General features: G+C 41.7%; 1 protein-coding gene across 2 annotated transcripts in view; it reads left to right on the forward strand.

Moving 5' to 3' along the window:
* The window catches only part of pdha1.S (pyruvate dehydrogenase E1 alpha 1 subunit S homeolog), a 29,738-nt gene that overhangs the window by 903 nt on the left and 7,358 nt on the right, over positions 1 to 21,477 (forward strand). The window contains 6 exon segments of one of the 2 annotated variants that reach the window (NM_001094141.1): positions 1,870 to 1,884; positions 10,715 to 10,783; positions 12,582 to 12,755; positions 13,843 to 13,969; positions 15,595 to 15,686; positions 15,839 to 15,931. In NM_001094141.1, coding sequence (NP_001087610.1) covers positions 1,870 to 1,884; positions 10,715 to 10,783; positions 12,582 to 12,755; positions 13,843 to 13,969; positions 15,595 to 15,686; positions 15,839 to 15,931 — 570 coding nt within the window. 2 annotated transcript variants of the gene reach the window in all.

Consider the following 21,477-nt stretch of genomic DNA (forward strand, 5'->3'; position numbering starts at 1 on the left):
AGGCAGTTGTTCGAGTAACTCACCAAAATAGATCAGTGGCCCAGTTGCTCCTGCCCCAGGCCCTCAGCTCAAGGGGGCGGATAAACCATAAGCAAACAAACAAAGGTTGCTGCAAGGCACTCCAGTACACCACAAATAGATCAGACCGAAAGATAAATAAAAGTTGAAACCTTTATTGTACAAATAGCTTTTGCCTGACGCGTTGCATGTCACTGGGACACTTAGTTATAGGCTAAAAGCTATGGCCTATGACCAAGTGTCCCAGTGACACGAAATGTGGCAGGCAAGAGATGTTTGTACAATAAAGGTTTAAATTTTTATTTATCTTTCGGTCTGAACTATTCGTGGTGCACCGGAGTGCCTTGCACCAACATTTGTTTGTTTGCTTAAGGGGGGTCGCTGACTCTGTAAACTGTTCTAAATTGATACATTTATCTTTGTCCCTGCTGAGCCGAAACCCTGGATTTCATTACAGGCAGCTGTTAGAATTGATACAATAGTTGCTAATACTCCGGAGATGCTGCTGAGAAATGGATCAACTCAACTTCACAACTTAATTTTGGAAAAAAAGTAAATGATAAATAATGGAAAGTAATTGAAGAAATTGAAAAAAGTGTTTGGAAGGTGAACGGTCCCTTTAATATAGTCTATTAGTAGAAAAACACAGTGTATGTATTGGTTTTCTCTGAGCCATGATTTTGCATTTTTAGACATCAACCTTCCACAGCAAGATCCTCAAACAGGAATCCTTCTTTAGTTTTGACATAATCTTGGGCAGCAAACAGGTCTTGAACTCAAGTCTAATCCCAACTGGACTTCAAGCCTGGCTTTCAGAATAATCTATTTTACCAAAAGCAAACACATGCAAACTGCATTTTAGCCTGGCCATCGCATTTACTGCTGTGAGCCCTCTTCACTGGGGGGAGCCCCAGCAGAATATTTAGAGCAGCACTAGCCCATAATCTTACTTTTCTACAGTACAAGTATGGGATCCATTATCCAGAAACCCATTATCCAGAAAGCTCAGAATTACGGAAAGGCTGTCTCTTAGACTCCATTATAATTAAATAATCCACATTTTTTTTTAAAAAAAATCCTTTTTCTCTAATAATAAAACAGTAGCTTTTACTTACTTGAAATCATAAGGTGTTAATTCTGTTTTTCTCCTCGGAACTTGGGTGTCTTGTGCTTATTGAACAGGGCTTTAGCCAGTATGTCAAAGTAATAAGTATTTCCTAGCCCAAAAAAAAGATGGTTGTAGAAAATGGGCAATGTAGAGATGAGAGACAGCAAGATATGATGTTGATGAAACTCCAAGGAAGACGCAGCATCAGAGAGAGACGAGAGAGACTGTCTTGAGGGCAGTGAGCAAGATGAAGAACAGGACATTACTTTGTGCTTATTTATTAGAGAAAAGCTTAATGAGGTTACACAGTGCAGCCCCACAGAATGGCAAAAGGCTTGCGGTTAGACCCGGGTGCATACTTTATAACGGGAAGTGATCTGTGACTATTTGTAAAGTTAAGCAGGTCACTATCATTGTTGCAGCAATGTAGCAGTGTACAATGCAATTTTCGGGATTGTCTGAATATCATTGCACTCTTCATTGCAACTTAATTTTTCAGTTGCACAGTGTATGAAGGAAAACTAAAACCACATCTAAAAGCCAGAATGGGTGGAATTGTATGTGAGTTTGCATGGGGCACCCCGTATCCTTGCTTGCCTTCTGGGTTCTTCTTTCCCAAATTACTGAATTTTCCGAACATATGTGCTTGTAATATAGAATTGTATACTTTGTGTGCATTTTGTATTTTTTTTTTCTTATGATCTCTTTCTGTTTTTATTGTCCTGGCTATGCGATGGCTTTAGGGGGCTGCAAATGAGGTAAGGAAAGACCTGTGTTGTTATGAAATCTATTGCACACTGTTTCCAGGAAATCCAAGCTGCCCTCAGTAATTAGGCCAATGCCCAACATGGTATGTCCTGTGCAAGTAGAGACAATGCCAAATCAGGTTGCTTCTGCACATTCCTGCAGTCACCGTGCTCATGTGGAAGATGACAGACATTAAAGGGAAGGAAACCTAGTCGGCACAAACCCCCCACCCCCCCTCCCGTTTGTTGCCCACCCTCCCTCCTCCCCCCTGGCCTACCCGTCCCGCTGGGCAAATCCCCCTTACTTGTTACGGATCTACTGCGCATGCGCCAAAAGTCACACGCATGCGCAGTAGATCGTACCGGCGAAATGATCCTACTGCGCATGCGCCGTTCACAGCAGGAAGAAGATCGCGTGGAAGAAGATGTCGTCGGTGAACTCCCTGGACTGGACCTGCGCAGAAGGGTAAGTAACAAGTTAGGGGCATTTGCCCAGCAGGACGGGTAGGCCAGGGTGGAGGAGGGAGGGTGGGCAACAAACGGGAGGGGGGGTGGGGGGTTTGCGCCGACTAGGTTTCCTTCCCCTTTAAAGTTCTCAGGTGGCAGACAGATTGCAGGCACCTTTGTCTGGTTTTGATATTTCCCAAAACACCAATTGTGACATTAGCCTTACCCAAGAATAGGGCTCTGATTTTCTTTGCAATTTTTCTGTGGTGTGTAGTTCTACCTTTGGAGCAAAAAATTATGAAACCAATTTTTGTCAAAAAATGTATACACAGTGGTCACATCCCAGAAAACCCCCAGTCTGAGGGTTATTCATCGTTTAGAAGTGTAAATTAAAAAATCAGGAGAGACCTACTGTTTAGTAAAGAAGTGGCCCAAGTAATATTTAAAATTGATTAGCCTAATGCATGTCCTAATAAAGATTTTTTTAATTTTAAATATTACTTGGGCTACTTCTTTACTAAACAGTAGGTCTCTCTCAATTTTTTTGTTTTTGATGTACTCTGATTTTCTTTACTTCCTACTTCTGTGCTCTTCCTTCACATTCTCGACACAGGAAAGGGCTTGGACCTGACTAAACTGGTCAGATGGTTTTACTATTCTTTTGTTGCAGACCTATGTTGAACAAGAAAGTAGAACATTTTGTGTTTTATGCATCGTGTAGAGATGGGACCGCAAAAAAGATGTAAAAATTGAAGTTTGACTGTTTTTCATTTTGGTCCAAGGCCCGTATTTATAGTTGGCACCTCAGTATGCTGAAACCTGACACATGTTAAATGCTTGACAAATGTGCATGTGATTTAAAACATGCTGCAGTCTACACAAGTTTCTGTGCAGTATGATGTGTATTTTAGATGATTATTGGGATTTTTTAAAAAACATTTTCTTAACTCCGGATTTCATGCTACTCAAGCGAATTGTGGGTGGTTGTAGTTTATGCTCGTTCATTTCTCCTTTCTCAGCAATCTCTCTCAATCTCTCTTCTCTCTAAGCATCCTGAGATTTGTGTTTTTTAGACAAGTTAGTCCTCTCCAATAGATTAATAAACAAGACCACAGTCCCAGGTATTGCTGACATCTCCATCTTTGTGCTGTCCCATAGATAGCAAAAAGACAAGATAGTTTCTTTAGGACAACTCCACCATCTATATATTTCATTTTCCTAACATTTAAATGAAATGAGCTTGTTGATAATTTATGTTGTGAACTTATCTTGTAATTTTATTAACACAAGTCACTTTAGAATTAAATGTTGGATTTCAATGCAGCATTAATTGATTGGAGTATAGGCACTTTAGACACCTCAATTTAATAAAGGAGGGTACCGTAATTAATTGTACTAATTCATTGTGGATCAATGATTGATTATTATAAGCACTAGCCACTTTACAATTAAGGATTGAAGTCTAAGGGACTGTTTATTTATTTGCACCTTAAATACCTGAATTTATTGAAGGAGGTTTAATTTATCACACTAATTTATGGTTAATTAATTGTTAATGTTGTTAGTTATTGTTGGGTCATTGGGGGATTACCAAGGAAATTGAAATTTAACCCTAAATAGGGAATGTTAATTTAATATATTGGTTAATAAGGGGTTCTTTCTCTCTATAACTTATAAATCTAATTGGCACTGACACACACAGACCCTGGTTTTAATCAAGAGATTTGGAAGTGGTTATTGCAGGCGGATCTAAACTGCACCAAGTGTAAATCATTAGCCAATTTGTGTGAGATGGCAATTGTAGCCATCTTTCAAATTAAGTTGATCATACAATTTTTGGTATGTATGGTATCCCGACCAATAGTTATATATTATAAATATCTAGCAGTTTATTGGTCAGGCAGGTTTGACAATTTTGTCTGCTTATGCATCATGTAGCCATTGCTGCAGGCTTGTGCAATTAACAAGGCCATTCTGTGTTTGGCTCATCATTTGGAGCATGCCCATTAGACCTGTGGGTGATTGTACAGAACTGTGTCTGGTTCGACTGCAGAGCTCAGGAGCAGAAACAAACAAGAAATAGTTGGATTCTCCTATGTTGGGGTGGCTTGTAGTTGAGCTTATGATTAACTTGAACCTGTCACCCAGCCATAAAAAGCTGTATAATAAATGTAATTTTCAAAATTAAATCCAAATTCTTTTTTTTAATTAATGTGTTCATAGCTGTTGTAAACTCATTTAAAAATCTCTGCTGTCAATCAAATATTGCCTGCCCCTCCTCTATGCCTTAGGCATAGAGAGGCGGGGCAGACAATTACTTTCATTTTCCATTCAGCACTTTCTAGATGTCTCTGCTTTCCCCACATTCCCCCAGTTTTCATAACCACCGTTTAATTTTGTAGCCAGTGCATTAGAATGGACATCAGGTCCCCCATTCTGGTGCACAAACAAGATTCTGAGATGAAGCAAGGCTTGTCTTAATAACAGTGTCCACAAAATGGCTCCTGCCTGCTTGCTATAATTATGAATTCCCAGATTAAAGGAAACAAGATTCAAATAATTTATACAGTGTAGTTAAGCAAAATTAACTTTAACTTACATGATAATACGATTTGGAATCATTTTTTTGGGGCGTCTGTTCCCCTTTTAAGTGTTTTTATCAGATTTTTTTACCCTCTGTGACATTATACTGATGCCTAGAAATTTGCAACAGAATCTGCTTTTCACAGATGCTCACAAGGGATTCTGTCAGATCATCAGATCATAGATTGGATGTCCAGATAATTAATTCCATCTGCTGACGCACTTATTGTGTGTGGGATTTCAAAGAATATCAGGGCCATGTCCAGAGCCATCATTCCTTAACAGGGAGACCAAAGTAATAGTTTTGTACAATATAACTGCCCACAATTGTTGGTAATGTTGCCTTATCTTGAGCGAACCCCGTGTTTGGTCTTTTTGTCTCTGGCTTTAGCCAAATATTTGAGCTTTTCAGGTAAAGGGAAGTGGGTCTGATTGTGAGGTTTGCAGCTTTGTAATCTGTGTAAATCGGGGGTGTCCAAACTTTTGGCTTCCCTGGGCCACATTGGAAAAAGAAAAATTGTCTGGGGCCGCACATAAAATACACACTTTTGATTTGTAAAATTAAAGAAAATACACAGAAAAGAACTATAATACCAGTTGGATAACCAGATGGAGCTATACACTGGAATATGGGACACCTGGATATTAAATAGACTTATTATTATGTTATTATTACTAACTGGGCAATGGGCAGAGTCCCCCACCTCCATACTACATAGGTCAACACATTGTTACAACCTGGCATAGTAAGCCTGTTCCTAACAAGACGACAGACTGAGGTGATTAATGTGTCTGGACTTAGAGAGCACAAAGTGTTATTTCACTCTCATTTTCTGAGTATTTCCATACATTTATTTCTTCATTTTTTTTCTCTTTTTTTCCCCCTTCTCTTCCTTTTCTCTCTCCTTCTACATACAATGTGAAACAAATGTATGTAATGCATGTTTTTGCAATGCATAAAAAAGGAGTGTTAAGAGCACAAGTCAGACATGTGCACAACCAGAGTGCAACAGGAACAAGATGAATTGCCAATGTCGGGTACCAAGTAGTGGCAGGAGGCAGGTCTATTAGGTCTGGGAGGCCATATCCTTTGCGAAATGACCCGACCATTTCATGCTGGGCTGCATTCATATCCATACTGGGCCTCATGCGGCCCTCGGGCCGCAGGTTGGACACCCCTGGTGTCTGTTGTAATTTGTCTTGTCTTGTTCTATTGTAGCCAATCAGATCACATTGTAGTTAGTCACAAAGTTTATAACAGCCAGAAGCAGATTTGTATTTTGAATCTTTTTCCCTTCTGCCATTGGACCCATATCTCCAAAAGCATAATGTGCAGCTACGGTAATTATAATGTTTTATGGGCATATGAATGAAGGACATCTCTCCTCAGCCAGCATTTTTATCTCCAACAGTACATTTTAATTACAAACTTTCTTCAAATTACAAAAAGTAGGAACATTTCATATAGGAGCATTACTAAGGAATAAAAGGTGAAAAACAAAAATAAATCTGATCATACAAAGCAAATTTATTGCTGGTTTGACAATCATAACTCAGCCCCCTTTCTTTTAGTGGTTCTAACTTTAGATATTTTGAAAAACCCTGCATTGCACTGATGAGCCCCAATAAGGACGAAACTGGTCTGCATTTAGATATCTGATCAGCATGCTGCCCTGGCTGTGCTTTAAAGGGGTTGTTCACCTTTGAGTTAACATTTAGTATGATGTAGAGAGTGATGTTCTGAGACAATTTGCAGTTTGTTTTTATTATTTGTGGTTTTTGAGTTATTTAGCTTTTTATACAGCAGCTCTCCGGTTTACAATTTCAGCAATCCAGTTGCTAGGGTCCAAATCACCCTAGCAACCATGCATTGATTTGAATAAGAGACTGGAAAATAAATAGGCGAGAGCCTAAATAGAAAGATCAGTAATAAAAAGTAGCCGTAACAATAAATGTGTAGCCTTACAGGGCATTTGTTTTTAGATGGGGTCAGTGACTCACTTTTGAAAGCTGGAATGGGTCAAAACAAATATAATTAAAAAACTACATATATAAGAAAAAAACCAATAAAGGCCAATTGAAAAGTTGCTAAGAATTAGACATTCTATAACATACTTAAAGTTAAAACAACAGTGAACCAACCCTTTAACTATAGTCTAAAACAAGGAATAAAACACTAAGACACACTAATAATACAGGACTGTTAACTGGAAGTTATATGTACCATGTTCATGTTTTTCTACAGATATATGGAAATCATTGTTGGAATGAATATTGTAAACCCTGAAAAAATTTATTGAAACAGAAAAAATCAGACTTTAATAAATAACCCCCTATGTTCTGCATTTTGCACAATTCACAGAACATCGAAATTTAAAAAAATCTAATTTTTACAACTCTGATGAATTGAATCGACCCGAAAACTTGTGATGTGAGGTTTTTTTTTCTCTGAAATAAACGTGAATGTCAGGAAGGCTGCAAACCACTCCAAATGGATCCCTGGATGTCTCCCGTTGATCTAAACAGAACATTGGTGGGTTTTAGGTGCCGAATAATCAAATTTGAGTTTGTAAAGGGCCAGAGTATGATAAATTTTGAAAATCGAATTTGAATTTTTTTTTAAAAAACTCGAATCAAATTTGAATAACTCCCTAGTCGAACTTGACAGTTTTGACCATAAAAAAACTTGAAAATTTGAATATCGAATTCTCAATTTGACTCTTGAAAAATCTGCCCCTAAGATTGCGAAGTTTGTAAGACTACAGGTGAATAATGACAAGAAACCCTGCTTTTTATTAGCATTCATTGTTTATTTAGATAAATGGTTTACAAAAAACAGTAAATAAGGAGTAAATCTTGAAAGAAAATAGTCACGCCATTTCTTCGATGTCGATGGCTACAGAGGCAGTCAATGAGCAAAAAGCTACAGCATAGTTCATAAGTTCAGTTCATAAGTGTCATATTGAGAAAATGTTTCTTGTCTTTTCTGGGGTTTTTGTGTTCCCAGTATTTCCATCACAAGCTTTGCACAGTGATTTCCAAAACTGATGTCCAGTGTTTTGGACAGTGATTTCCAAAGCTTGTCGGTGATTTTCTCCTGTAGATGGGTACGGAGGCAGGCAAGGAGCAAAAAGCAACAGCACAGTTCATAAGTTCAGTTCATAAGTGTCATATTGACAGAATTGTCAGCTCACTCGCTGCTGCCAGACTGGTTAAAGGGAAAGTTTCTCCTTTCTAGTCTTTTCTGGGGGGGGTTTTTCTGTGTTCCCAGTATTTCAATTCCATCACAAGCTTTGCACAGCGATTTCCAAAAGTGATGTCCAGTGATTTGGACAGTGATTTCCAAAGCTTGTCAGTGATTTTCTCCTTAAGTGCTTTAATCTGACACAACATGCAGGGCTTGTACATGTGTGTATGCCGTACCATTCCTCCGCTGTTATCTTACTTTTTTTTTAGTATTTTGGGGAACTCTGTAATTTTTCCTTTTTCTAAACACTTGAAGAGATGTTCCCTCATTTTTCCTTCATCATATTTACAGCAGACATTGCCATTGCTCAGTATCTCATAAGCATTTGCAGTTGAATATATCACACAGTTCTTAGAAGCGGCATCTTGTCTATCGGCATGAGCAAATTTGATTGTTTTAAAAGGGTCAGAAACCACTTTTCTGTAGAGTTTCTTTATCTCATTCTGGGTTTGTTCTGAAGGGATCCCCAGAGAGCTGTCTACAATCTCTACACGACCCTTTCTGTAACAGGTTAGAAAGCAGTGAGCGTGCTTTAGATCCACATGAAATTGTACTGATGGTCCAGACACAGGAATGAAATGATCCTTCACTACGGACTGCAAGCCTTCAGCATGAAACTGCTTCTTTAGAAGTTTTTGTACAGCATCAACAAATACTCTGGACATCCCTCTTCCGGTTAGCAACCTTTCTCTCTGCCTTAATGAAAGACCCAATTCAGGGATCCAAAACTCTTCATGCACCTTGTTTTTGTCCTCTGCATGGGAATTCAAAGGAGCACCTGGGTTATTTTCTTGTCGACTGCTTTCTGTATTTTGCTTCACTTCATCATGGACAAGTTTTCGGGTTTTGTTAGCAATTTCACTTTCAAATGAGATTTTCCTCTTCCTCTTGGGGGATTGTTGGTTGTTGGACAATTTAACAATATTATTAACAGTGATAAAGTTCATGTAATTCTTCTATAGATTGATATAAAACTTCAAAAATAGTCAATAGATCAAAAAATTCTTTAGACTCTGAATCTCGCAGGACTAGAAGGAAAGAAGTGAAAAATATAATTTGTAAGTTAAAATATAAAAAGTGAAAACTATAAACCATAAGTTAAAATACTACATTATTTCTGTTGTAAAAAGAATTGTAAAAGTACATCGGAGAGAATTAAACCAATTGAACACATAACAAGATAACTGGTCTCAAGAGATTGCGCTACTTATAACAGTTTACAGAAAAAAATGCCATTTTATAACACATTTAAATGCATAAATGTGAAGCATGTTTGTACTCACCTTCAGTCGGTCTAAGAATGAAGAGCAGTTGGCTGCAAAAGGTTTCATACACATTACAGTTATTGTGATGTCATCATGTTATGTCACAAAGGGACATGCACAACCGCTTGAAGCCTGTTATTGGCAGTTATAGAAATGTTTACTTTGGTCTTGTTATAGATAAAATGTTCATGGTTTTGAACTTGATGTGTATATATGTTTGATATGTATTAAAGCATAACTATAATTTGTGCACATTGAGAAGTTAAAAATGTCCGTGTATCACGCAGAAGCATTAATTCTTCTTTGTTCAGGAAAAGTGCTGCTATTCTTCCAAATTTGTGGGAGCAATTGATCTATAAATTGTAAAACAAAAAAAAAAAAAACACTCGATCCGAGAAATATTACCACTTTATTAAAATGGATATTTAAAATTGCACATATAGAGCATTTGTTTTTAAATGGGGTCAGTGACCCACATTTGAAAGCTGGAAAGATTCAGAAGAAGACGGCAAATAATTAATAAACTAATAAACTATACATTTTATTCGGTAGCTATTTTCTTCGGAGAACCATAAATGGCTCTGAAATGAATCCACTGACCCAGATGATTTTAAAGAATCTAAATACCAGACTTTTGTTGTGCTGTAAATCATCATCCAGTGGATTAGACTAAAGGGCAGATTTATTTTGTGGTGTTGAAAAATGGCCGAATAATTCACTTCACATTTCACAAACGGTATAAAAATGGTGTATTTTTCACGTGCTTTTTCTCAGATCAACTTCCGCTGGAACTTGCTTACAGAGGTCTGAATAACAGTGGCAAATCTGGTGTTCGCATGGCATAAATAAAACACATCTTGTTAAATTCACTGTTTTTGTTACATAGCTTATAACACTGTTTTTTCATTGAATTCCGTTTACACAGCATAATAAATAGGCCCCTTAAAGTTATAGAGCACTAGGTTAAAGGGAATATTTTATGACAGCCTCCTACAGTATTATGTAGTTATGTATTTGCCTGTCCTCAACAAAACTTATATAGAGCACAGAGCTGGCAAAAACTGTCTTTATTTTAGTTTTTTGTGCGTCGTAAATTGGAAAAAATGGTTAAATTGCCTGTTATGGGCCCTTATTATAGAAAGAGGGAATGCATTGGTATCCCTGGCTGATTGTAAGATGTAACCTGAACAAAAGAACTACTCTGTTAAAGGGCCACCGCAATCTCGCGCAAATATGAAGAGCTCACTTTCACGCACACAGTTGCAGGTACAGAAAATAATCACTGTCTCTTTCTTTGAAGGCTGTTCGTGTAATGGTGGCGTCCCGTAACTATGCAGATTTTGCATCAGAAGCTACGTTTGACATTAAGGTAGGAACTGAACTGTTGATTTGCTTTTTTTGCATTGCATTTTTCGTTTACAGAAAAAATCATGGACGTTTTTCTCGTAGCAGATAATGGTCTTTAGGGAAACAATTGAGTAACAGAAGGTCACTTGTGATCCCTAGAACTGCAGTACTAAGTGCCTAGTGCAACTGGTATTACTGAACTTAAAGGACAAGGAAAGCCCAACAAACATGTTGTCTCATAGGAAAAGCCTTAATAAAATAAGTTATGCAGCACTGCTGAATTGCCTAAGATTGCATCCGTTTTCATGTTGCAGAAGCTTGTTTCCAAAATTAGAGCGGACTAGTTGAAGTGCAATTTCCCATAAAGCAGTGCTCTGTAGCAAGACCGCGATTCTGTGTATACAACGTTCGCAGCGGATCTGGAGCATGCGCAGAACTCAGCTTTCAAATATACGCGTCAAACCCCCGAATGCCCGCCTTCAAGAGTAATTCAAATCGCATATAGTGTCGGGTGCTATAGCAACGCCAACTGCCTTAATAAGGAAGTATAGAGAATGAGAAAGAAACATGGCCGCTGCAATCACTACTGCAACAAACAACTTTATAAAGTGAAAATCAAGTGAAGGGAGCACAATTTAGACCAAAGAAATTAGTGACTCACTTCATCAAAAGGCACCACATGGGTAAATAGTCAAACCAAGACTTGCTTTGTCCTTTAACACCAAAATTTATGTTCATTTAAGTGTTTTAAATGAATGATATTATGAGGTTTCATTGCCCTGCCCTGGTAAACTGGTGTGATTGCTTCAGAAACACAACTGTAGTTTATATAACAGCTGCTCAGTAACCATGGAGGCAGCCATTCAAGCACAGGATACACAGTAGATAACAGATGAGATCTGAAGAATTCCATTGTATACTACAGAGCTTTATCTGTAATCTGCTGGGTATCCTGTGACTTTTCTCCCTTTTCCAGGGATCCCCAACCTTTTGCCACATTCAAATGTAAAAAATGCAATAAGCATGTAAAAAGTTCCCAGGGGTGCCGATTTTGAGCTGTGATTGACTATTGCTAGCCCCTATGTGTACTAACAGCCTGCAGGAGATTCTGTTTAACAGTTTTTATGCTGGAATTTAAAAATAAGCACCTGCTTTGAGGCCACTGGGAGCAACATCCAAGGGGTTGGTGAGAAACGTTGCTCTTACTGAAGCAAACACACCAGTTCTACCAGTGCAGCACAACATATAATACACTACACTACACTATATTTTCATTGCTTTAAAACACTTTCATTTTTTGTGTTGCTGTTCCTTTAAATTAATTAACCAAAACACACATTTCTGGTTTTCTGAATTTTTAAATTGCACAAGTATTCACAGCTAGTAATGTAAATCCATCCATTAACTGACTAAACGTTACCATTGCTTTATTTGCACTACTCCTGCCTGCTTTTCACATGATATTTTACACAGCCCATCGCTCAGCACAACTATCATCAGTGCAGTGCATATCTTTTTAACCATTGTATTTAGAAAACATAATTTAATTACATTTTATGCACTAGGTCCCCTTTAAACTGCTACTAAGTTGCTGTCGGATAATGCCCTTGGCAAGCAGGTAACAAATTTACAGCCTCAAAGCAAACTTGCTAAGATAATTTTACACACAATCCTCTACAAAAAGGGAGATTTTGTAAGCCCAGACAAGGTATTGGATTGTGCAATAATTAAAAAAATTTATTGTATTTTCATCTCTTGATATGTGTGTGTATCAGTCTGTCTGTCTGTTTATTAAAGAATACTTTTTGAAACCTGGTTAGAAATGTGACATTCATCGTTTGGAAGAGGAACCTCCCACTCAGGCTGTTCTAACTCGAGAAGAGGGGCTCCAGTATTACAGGACTATGCAGACAATCCGACGCATGGAGCTGAAATCAGATCAACTGTACAAACAAAAGATCATCAGAGGATTCTGCCACCTCTATGATGGGCAGGTAAGATCATGCAGTTACTGTAAATACATTGTGTTAGCAGAGAGCACGTAGTCTGTGCTTTACACTAATGAAACGCAGGTATGGTATCTATAATGTAGAAATGCATTACCAAGAAAGCTATGAAGCTATGTTTCATATTTAAAGGAACAAAAACACCAAAGAATTAGTCTAATGAAAAAATCATGTACTGTTGCCCTGCACTGGTACAACTAGTGTGTTTGCTTCAGAAACACGACTATAGTTTATATCAACAAGCTCCTGTGTAGCCATGGGGGGCAGCCATTAAAGCTGAAAAAGGAGAAAAGCCACAGGTTACACAGCAGATAACAGATAAGTTCTGTAGGGATTCTTCAGAACCTATCTGTTATCTACTTTGTATCCCGTGCTTGAATGGCTGCCCCCATGGCTACATAGCAGCTTGTTTACATAAACTGTAGTTGTTTTTCTGAAGTAAATACACCAGTTTATCCAGTGCAGGGCAACAATACATTTGATCGCTGTTCCTTTAAAGTACTTTAAATTTTTTCATGTTACTGTTCCTTTAACAAATTCAACTTCTAATTAAATTTTTGATATGTTTTTATAATTCAGTACCTTGTGCTTGATGTTACAGGGGATTGTCACAATAAAAGGCATAATTAATAGAGATGCACCCTATCCACTATATTGGGATTTGGCCTTACCCTATGTGAAAGATTTGGGTGAATAATGAACCAAACCCTAATTTACATATGCAAATTAGGAATAGGAAGGGTTCAAGAGAAGGGCGCAGTCAGACTTTTTTTACTTCCTTGTTTGTAGTATGAAATGTCAAATGATTTTCAGGGTTCAGCCAGACCCCTTGGATTTGGTTGAATCCTGAACCCAATCATTGAATTTAATTGAATTCCTAATAGTTTATGGATAAACTATAAAGATATGATAATATCTGTGTTTTTAAAGAAAGCCCTTTATTGCAGAAATTTGAATAAATCCCTGGATTATATTATCTCTTCTATTGTTAAAATCACAATCAAATGTGCTGCTTGGCAATGCCTGACAAAAATAGATTTGTTACTGCAGGTTAACATTTTTTTTTTCTTTTAAGGAAGCATGCTGTGTGGGTCTGGAGTCTGGTATCAATCCCACGGATCACTTAATTACTGCCTATCGAGCACATGGCTATACCTACACACGAGGAGTGTCTGTGAAGGAAATTTTAGCTGAACTGACTGGTATGCTCCAGTTTTTTATTATTATTTTGTAGATAATTCTGTTTTCTTAGCAAAATAATAAGGGTTTGGCATCCTCCATAGAGACTTTCACTACAGAAACTCTTTAGGTTTAGCTCTTGTTTGATTAAAGCTGTGACTTTAAAGGAGAACTAAAGCTTAACTAAAGAAGTAGCTAGAAATGTTGTACATTTTGTTTTGTGCTTCTGTACCAGCCCAAGGCAACCACAAACCTTTAGCTTTAAAGATCTGTGTCTCCAAAGATGCCCCAGTAGCTCCTCATCTTCTTTTCTGCTGATTCACTGCACATGCTCTGTGCTGCTGTCACTTACTGAGCTTAGGAACCCACTCACAATATACAGTACACACAGAATAGAAATGTCACAATATAAGGCTGATTAGTAATTAATACAGATAATTATTACATGGCAGCACAGAAACCAGTGCAACTAATATCAGAATTTAATAATCAGCCCTGTAGCATCAGTTTAGATTACAGACCAACCTCATTTTCTGCTGGATAATTAGTGACGACCCCTAAGCTTAGCTTCTCAACAGCTGCTCAGAGCCCACTGAGCATGTGAGTGTTGCAGACACTTTCCAAGATGGTGAACCCCTGTGACAAGTTTGAAGTCCTGGATCATTGCTGCTATTGACAAGCTGAAACTTTAGGCTGGTGCAATAAATTCAGTTTATAAAATATGGCATTTCTAGTCCTATTAATTTTTAATGGTTTAGTTCTCCTTTAATGTTTGCCGCTAACAATATATTATAAAGTTTATCAAGTTAAGCGTCACCTTTTAAATTTTTTTTTTTTTTCAGCTATATGTAGCCACTTCTTCTGAAGCTAATTTTGGTAGAGCAGGTTTTTCTATTATTGGGGAATTCTGGGATAACCCTCTGGTGCACCCTGACATGATTCTGAGCGGGATAGTTATTTGGTTTCTCATAACATATTGTGCCCGTAATCACGTTTCAGTTCTGTTGGGGACTTGGCTGGAGTCTTGCCCTTGATATAATACTTATCTAAAAACAGATGCTCATGGACATACAATAAAACAAGACTAAGTTCCTAAATAAAATCTTTGTTTTAAGGAATTGTGTAAAAATAAAAACTGGGTAAATAGATAGGCGGTGCAAAATAAAAAATGTAATAATATAGTTAGGCAAAAATGTAATGTATAAAGGCTGGAGTGACTGGGTGTGTAACATAATAGCCAGAACACTACTTCCTGCTTTTCAACTCTCTTGGTTTCCACTGACTGGTTACCCTGGTTACCAGGCAGTAACCAATCAGTGACTTGAGGTGGGGGGCACATGGGTCATATCTGTTGCTTTTAAATCTGAGCTGAACTATATTGGCAACATTTTTTATTTACCCAGTTTTTATTTTCACACTGAACTGTTAATTAAAGCTTTACTGCCTTCCTGTGCACTGTTTGGGATTCACAAGTATGAATTGTGTTGATTACCCAGTGACTGGGGTTTAAGTGTTCTACTTCCTGCAGTAGTCCTTTTACAGTATATCGTCCTATATCGGTATTCTGCAAATTTGTGTTTTGTTTTGCAAGGACATTGTGGTGACAAATACCAACATCCACAATCCTAAAAGTATTTCCCAATATTAGGAAGAAGAGGTGGATGTGCCAAAGGAAAGGGAGGCTCCATGCATATGTATGCTAAGAACTTCTATGGTGGGAATGGAATTGTGGGAGCTCAGGTATGCATTTCTCCTAAATCTCCTAAATTGTTGCTCCGTGCAAGTTAGGCAACTTGCATGTACAATGCGCATAGAATATAGAACATATTCCTTTCCAGAATTTTTTCTAACATAAAACAATATCCGTATGTTTTCCTTTACTTTGCATCCAGGTTCCCCTTGGAGCGGGTGTTGCTCTGGCTTGTAAGTTTTTTGGAAAAAATGAGATCTGTTTGTCCTTGTACGGTGATGGGGCTGCTAACCAGGTAAGCATGATATATATAGTGAATAAAGTACCCCCTCTTGTAAATTATAAGGATATTATAAGTTACCGAGGAGTTTCATGACCAACTTCGGCCGAGTGTTTTTATACAAGTCATGGAACTCCACGGTTACTTCTAATATCCTCATATTTTGCAACAGGGGTACTGTATTTATTATAATACACAAGTTTTAGTGAGACATGTGACAGAAATGACATCACTACCCTCCGTTTATAACTAATGACATCACTAGTCACCTTTTATAAGGATATATTTTCTCTGTCGTCTCAAGGGGGACACAGGGACAGATGGGGACACAGGGACAGATGGGGTTAAGCTCCACCCTCTAGGAGGCAGGACACTTAGAATAAAAAAGAAAGGGGCGTGCCAAGACCATGGCTTAACCCAACCTAGTAATAAACCATTCAGTTTTTAAGTGTCCTGCTTCCAAGGAGGATGGACAAATTCATCTCAAGAATTATTTTGCCAGGATACTGGCAAATGAGGTGTTCATCAGGAACAGGGTTACCTGTATCCTTTGTGGTGTGCCTCCTACGTGGGATGCCCACCGGAGTCACTATCTAGCTTAAGCTATACCGACTTGTCTTCCAGGCATTCCTGCATTCCGTGATGGGAGAGCAGAGGGCCTAACCGGTGCGGCTAAAAATGTGAGTATGACCCTTCTGTCTAATGGGTTTCTCTATGCTGGCTCTCCTCCCCCTTATCAGGAACTCTGTCTTGCTTGACAGACGCCTTCTCTATACCTCCCCTCTGTTTGCACTGCTCCCTGCGGTTTCCACCGCTATTTTCATTCTAAGGCGCACCATGCCTGCCTCGTGGTGCGGTGAAAAAGAGAGACGCGCCGTGCGTTCCAGCGCCATGCGTTCCAGCCCCATGCGTTCCGGCGCCATTTTGTTTTTTTGCGCTCTGGGTGGAACGCATGGCTAGGCGCGCTTTTTAGGAGGCGTTAACTTCCTCCGACTTCCTCCGACTCCTCTCACGCTGCCTACTCCTCGCATCAGAGCACTTCAGGGAGGATTCTTCAGGGGGACCACAGCGCAGCGGACTAGCTCTCCCTACAGGACGCGCATAGGTTAACCCTTCGGTTACCAGATTATAGCGCATTGCAGCCCTTGTTTTTTCTGACTCAAAGCAGAATTTCTACAACCATTCAGCAGGTACCACAGACACTGCTTCAATGGCAGAGGGTAAGTCAGGGGGACTTTTCCCAAGGGCTGGGGGGAGAGCACCAGCAAAAGCAGCAGCACAGATTACCTATTTAGCCTGCAAAAAATGCCAGACCAAAATCCAAGGAGGTCAAGGGGAGCCCCTCTGCAAATCTTGCAAAAAGGGGTTGTCTTCCGCTTCTGCCACGGTTGCCAATCCTGATCTTAGTGGCAACACTTCCCCGGCGGCCCCTTCTGGGTCCCCCAATCCAGAGGTTTCTCTTCCAGATCCCTCTCCTGGACCCTCTACGGAACCTCCAGCCCCTCTTTGGGCGCTTCAGCTTTCCCAGTCCTTAGCTTCTTTGCAGAATCTCCCTTCCATTGCAGATACTCTGGGTAAAGCTCTTGCCAAACTGGACCACAAATCCAGCGGCAAGCGCAAGAGATCAGAGAAGTCTAAGGGGCACTCTAGTGTCCAGACCCCGTCTGAGGACTCTGCTTCAGGAGGGGAATCCTCTCATTCCGAAGGTGAACTTCTCCCTTCCGAAGTTTCTTCGGAAGCAGGGGAGGACAGTGAGGAGACCGCGGGCCGCGATGTTCAGCATGACATTGACCGTATTATTCAAGGGGTCATTGAGGTCCTTAAGGTCTCTCCTTCCTCGGAACAACAGTCTCAGACGTCCAGCCTGTTCAAGAGACAACACAAGTCTTCTCTCTGTTTTCCTTCCCATGAACAACTTATCAACATTGTTCAAGACGAGTGGAATTTCCCTGAACGGAAATTTCAGGCTTCTCGGAAATTTTCGAAGTCCTATCCCTTTACTAGGGATCTGGTGGACAGGTGGTCAATGCCTCCGACTGTGGACGCCCCGGTTTCCAGACTGTCTAAATCCACGACGTTACCCGTTACCGACGCGGCAGCCTTTAAGGATCCATCTGACAGACGTCTTGAGGGTTTCCTTAAAGCGGTCTACTCTTCCGCAGGGTCGACCCTTCGCCCTGTTCTAGCGTCAGCCTGGGTGGCCAGAGCCATCCAGGCATGGGCTGAATCTCTCTTCTCCGATATTCAGGACGGCGTTCCCAGGGCCGACCTTATCGAATCCGTGCGTTCTATAGCAGAGGCATCCGCCTATCTGTCAGACGCCACCCTCGATACCGCACAGATCACAGCGCGTACCTCAGCTCTAGCTGTAGCGGCCCGTCGAACCCTGTGGCTTAAGAATTGGGCAGCCGACTCTAGCTCTAAGAAATCCCTTACTTCGCTCCCCTTCAAGGGACAACGACTGTTTGGTGAGGAACTTGAAAAAATCATTTCTCAGGCCACAGGGGGCAAGAGCACCTTTCTTCCTCAGTCTAAGAACAAGCCTTCCACACAGCCCCGCCGGTCCAGATTTTTTCGGGGTCAATCTACCCGATTTTCTAGAAGATACAGTCCTCCCAGACGCTCCAATTTTCGCTCCAAACAAGCAGACAAGGGACGTCCTTCATGGAAGACTAACAAATTCCACAACAAGACTTCTGCCGACAAGTCTGCCTCAGGCTGACGGGGCACCCCCTCCGGAATCGCGGCAGTCCTTAGGGGGCAGACTACTGCAATTCCGGGAGGTCTGGCTCCAGCATTCCTCCGATGCCTGGGTAAACGAGATCATATCAGAGGGTTATCATCTGGATTTCTCTTCTCTCCCTCCTCGGAAGTTCCTCATGTCCAGACTTCCTACCAATTCGGCCAAGGCTCTAGCCTTCCTGGACTGTGTCCACAAGATGGAGCAAAGTGGAGTAATCATCCCAGTGCCTCCTCCAGAGAAATTCTCAGGGTTCTACTCCAATTTGTTTCTGGTTCCCAAACGGGACGGCTCCTTCCGACCGGTGTTGGATCTCAAGTTTCTCAACAAATTCATCAGATCGGTCAAATTCAAAATGGAAACCCTTCGCTCTGTGATACGGGGGATGGAACAAGATCAGTGGATGATGTCCTTGGACATCAAGGATGCCTACCTCCACGTCCCAATTTGGCCACCTCATCACCGGTTCCTGCGGTTCGCCTTCAAGAATCGACATTACCAATTTGTGGCGCTCCCCTTCGGTCTTTCATCAGCCCCCAGGGTCTTCACCAAGCTCATGGCGGTGTCCGCAGCAGCCCTACGTCTCCAGGGCATATCGGTGACGCCTTACTTGGACGATCTGCTCCTGAAGGCCAGGACGAAGGACAAGAGCGAACAGGATCTTCAGAAGGCCGTTTCTCTACTACAGGACTTCGGATGGACCATCAATTGGAAGAAGTCCAATCTCATTCCCAGTCACAGGATGACCTTTCTGGGTCTCGAGTTCAACACTCGTACGCAGAGAGTGAGTCTCCCCTCGGAGAAACAGGAGAAGATCCGAACTCAAGTGCAACTCTTACTTCGGACCGCCAGGCCCACCATTCATCTACTTATGAAGGTTCTAGGACTCATGGTTTCTTCGATCGAAGCGGTCCCCTTCGCACAATTGCATCTTCGTCCGCTTCAATCCAACATTCTGACCACATGGAAAGGGGGACCCTTATCGCAGAGAATCTCACTTCTCAGCTCGACACGGGAGTCTCTCCTTTGGTGGCTCAGACCATCCAGCCTGTCAGAGGGACAGTCCTGGGCGACTCCGGATTGGCTAGTGATAACCACGGATGCCAGCCTTCAGGGCTGGGGAGCAACGTGGGACAGTCGGTCCGCACAAGGTCTATGGTCTCCCGAGGAGTCCAAACTCTCCATCAACATACTGGAGCTAAGGGCGGTAAAACTCTCTCTCCGACACTGGTCACACATCCTCCAGGCCAAGGCTGTTCGGGTGCAGAGCGACAATTCCACAACCGTCGCATACATCAACAGACAGGGTGGAACCCGCAGCAAGGCCGCCTTGGCAGAAGTGCAACAGATTCTACTCTGGGCGGAGGCCAGTTCCGTAAGGCTTTCCGCCATTCACATCCCGGGAGTGGACAACACCAGGGCCGATTTTCTCAGTCGGCACCTCCTAGATTCAGGAGAGTGGGAGCTTCACCCGGAAACATTTGCGGAGATCGTCCGTCATTGGGGGGTTCCCGAGATCGATTTAATGGCGTCCAGAGTCAATCGCAAGGTGCCCAACTTCTTCGCTCGCTCACGCGATCCTCTGGCAGTGGGCATAGATGCCATGACACAGACCTGGCACTTCGACCTCGCCTACGTCTTCCCTCCTCTTCCCATGCTTCCTCGGGTGCTAAAAAAGATCAGGCAGTCTCACGTCACCGCGATCGTGATAGCCCCTTTTTGGCCCCGGAGAACTTGGTTCTCGGATCTTCAGGAGATGTCCGTCGCACAACCTCTGCGGCTGGCTCCGCGGACCGACCTGCTTCTTCAAGGCCCCATTGCTCATCACAATCCGGGCCTCTTCGCTTTGACGGGATGGCTGTTGAGGCCGCCATCTGGAGACGAAAGGGGATAGCGGAAGATGTTATCATCACCATGTTGAAGTCCCGCAAGGCTACTTCTTCCAAGGCCTATCACAGAGTTTGGCGTAACTACTGGACCTGGTGCAGGGAAACCGCCGTCCCCTCGGCTGATTCTTCCTTCATGGACTGTGTCATCCCTCGAGTTTTGTCCTTCCTTCAAAGGGGTTTGCAGTTGGGCCTGAAACTCAGCTCCTTGAAGGTACAGGTGTCAGCTCTCTCGGTGTTGCTTCAATCCCGTTTGGCCTTGGATGACTCAGTCCGTACTTTTCTCCAAGGAGTGGCTCATGTCGCCCCTCCTTTCCGCCCTCCGACTCCGAGTTGGGATCTCAATATTGTTCTGGATGCTCTCTTAGATCCTCCCTTTGAGCCTCTAGCATCAGTTTCCGATGACTGGCTCACTCGGAAGGTGGTTTTTCTTGTGGCGATCTCTTCTGCGAGACGAGTTTCGGAGCTCTGCGCACTATCCTGTGATCCGCCCTTCCTTGTTTTCCACAGAGACAAGGCCGTACTCCGCACGGTTCCGTCATTCCTACCCAAGGTGGTGACGTCCTTTCACATCAACCAGGAGATTGTGGTACCGTCCCTGTGTCCGGATCCCAAGAATGACAAGGAACGAAGACTTCATGGTTTGGATGTAGTCAGAGCGCTCCGGTGGTATCTGGACAGATCCAAGTCCTTCCGCCGTTCACAGTCCCTGTTCGTTCTGCCCACAGGGACTCGGAGGGGCTTGGCTGCGTCCAAGTCTTCTATTGCCCGATGGCTCCGGGAAACCATCGCGAAGGCCTATTTAGCCAAAGGTAAGTCGCCCCCAGAAGGTGTTCGAGCCCACTCTACAAGATCAGTGGGAGCTTCCTGGGCATGGCGCAACTCGGCCTCTTTGGACCAGATCTGCAGAGCGGCTACCTGGTCTTCTGTCCACA

The sequence above is a fragment of the Xenopus laevis genome, chromosome 2S (assembly GCF_017654675.1).
Source record: "Xenopus laevis strain J_2021 chromosome 2S, Xenopus_laevis_v10.1, whole genome shotgun sequence".
Classification (NCBI taxonomy): domain Eukaryota; kingdom Metazoa; phylum Chordata; class Amphibia; order Anura; family Pipidae; genus Xenopus; species Xenopus laevis.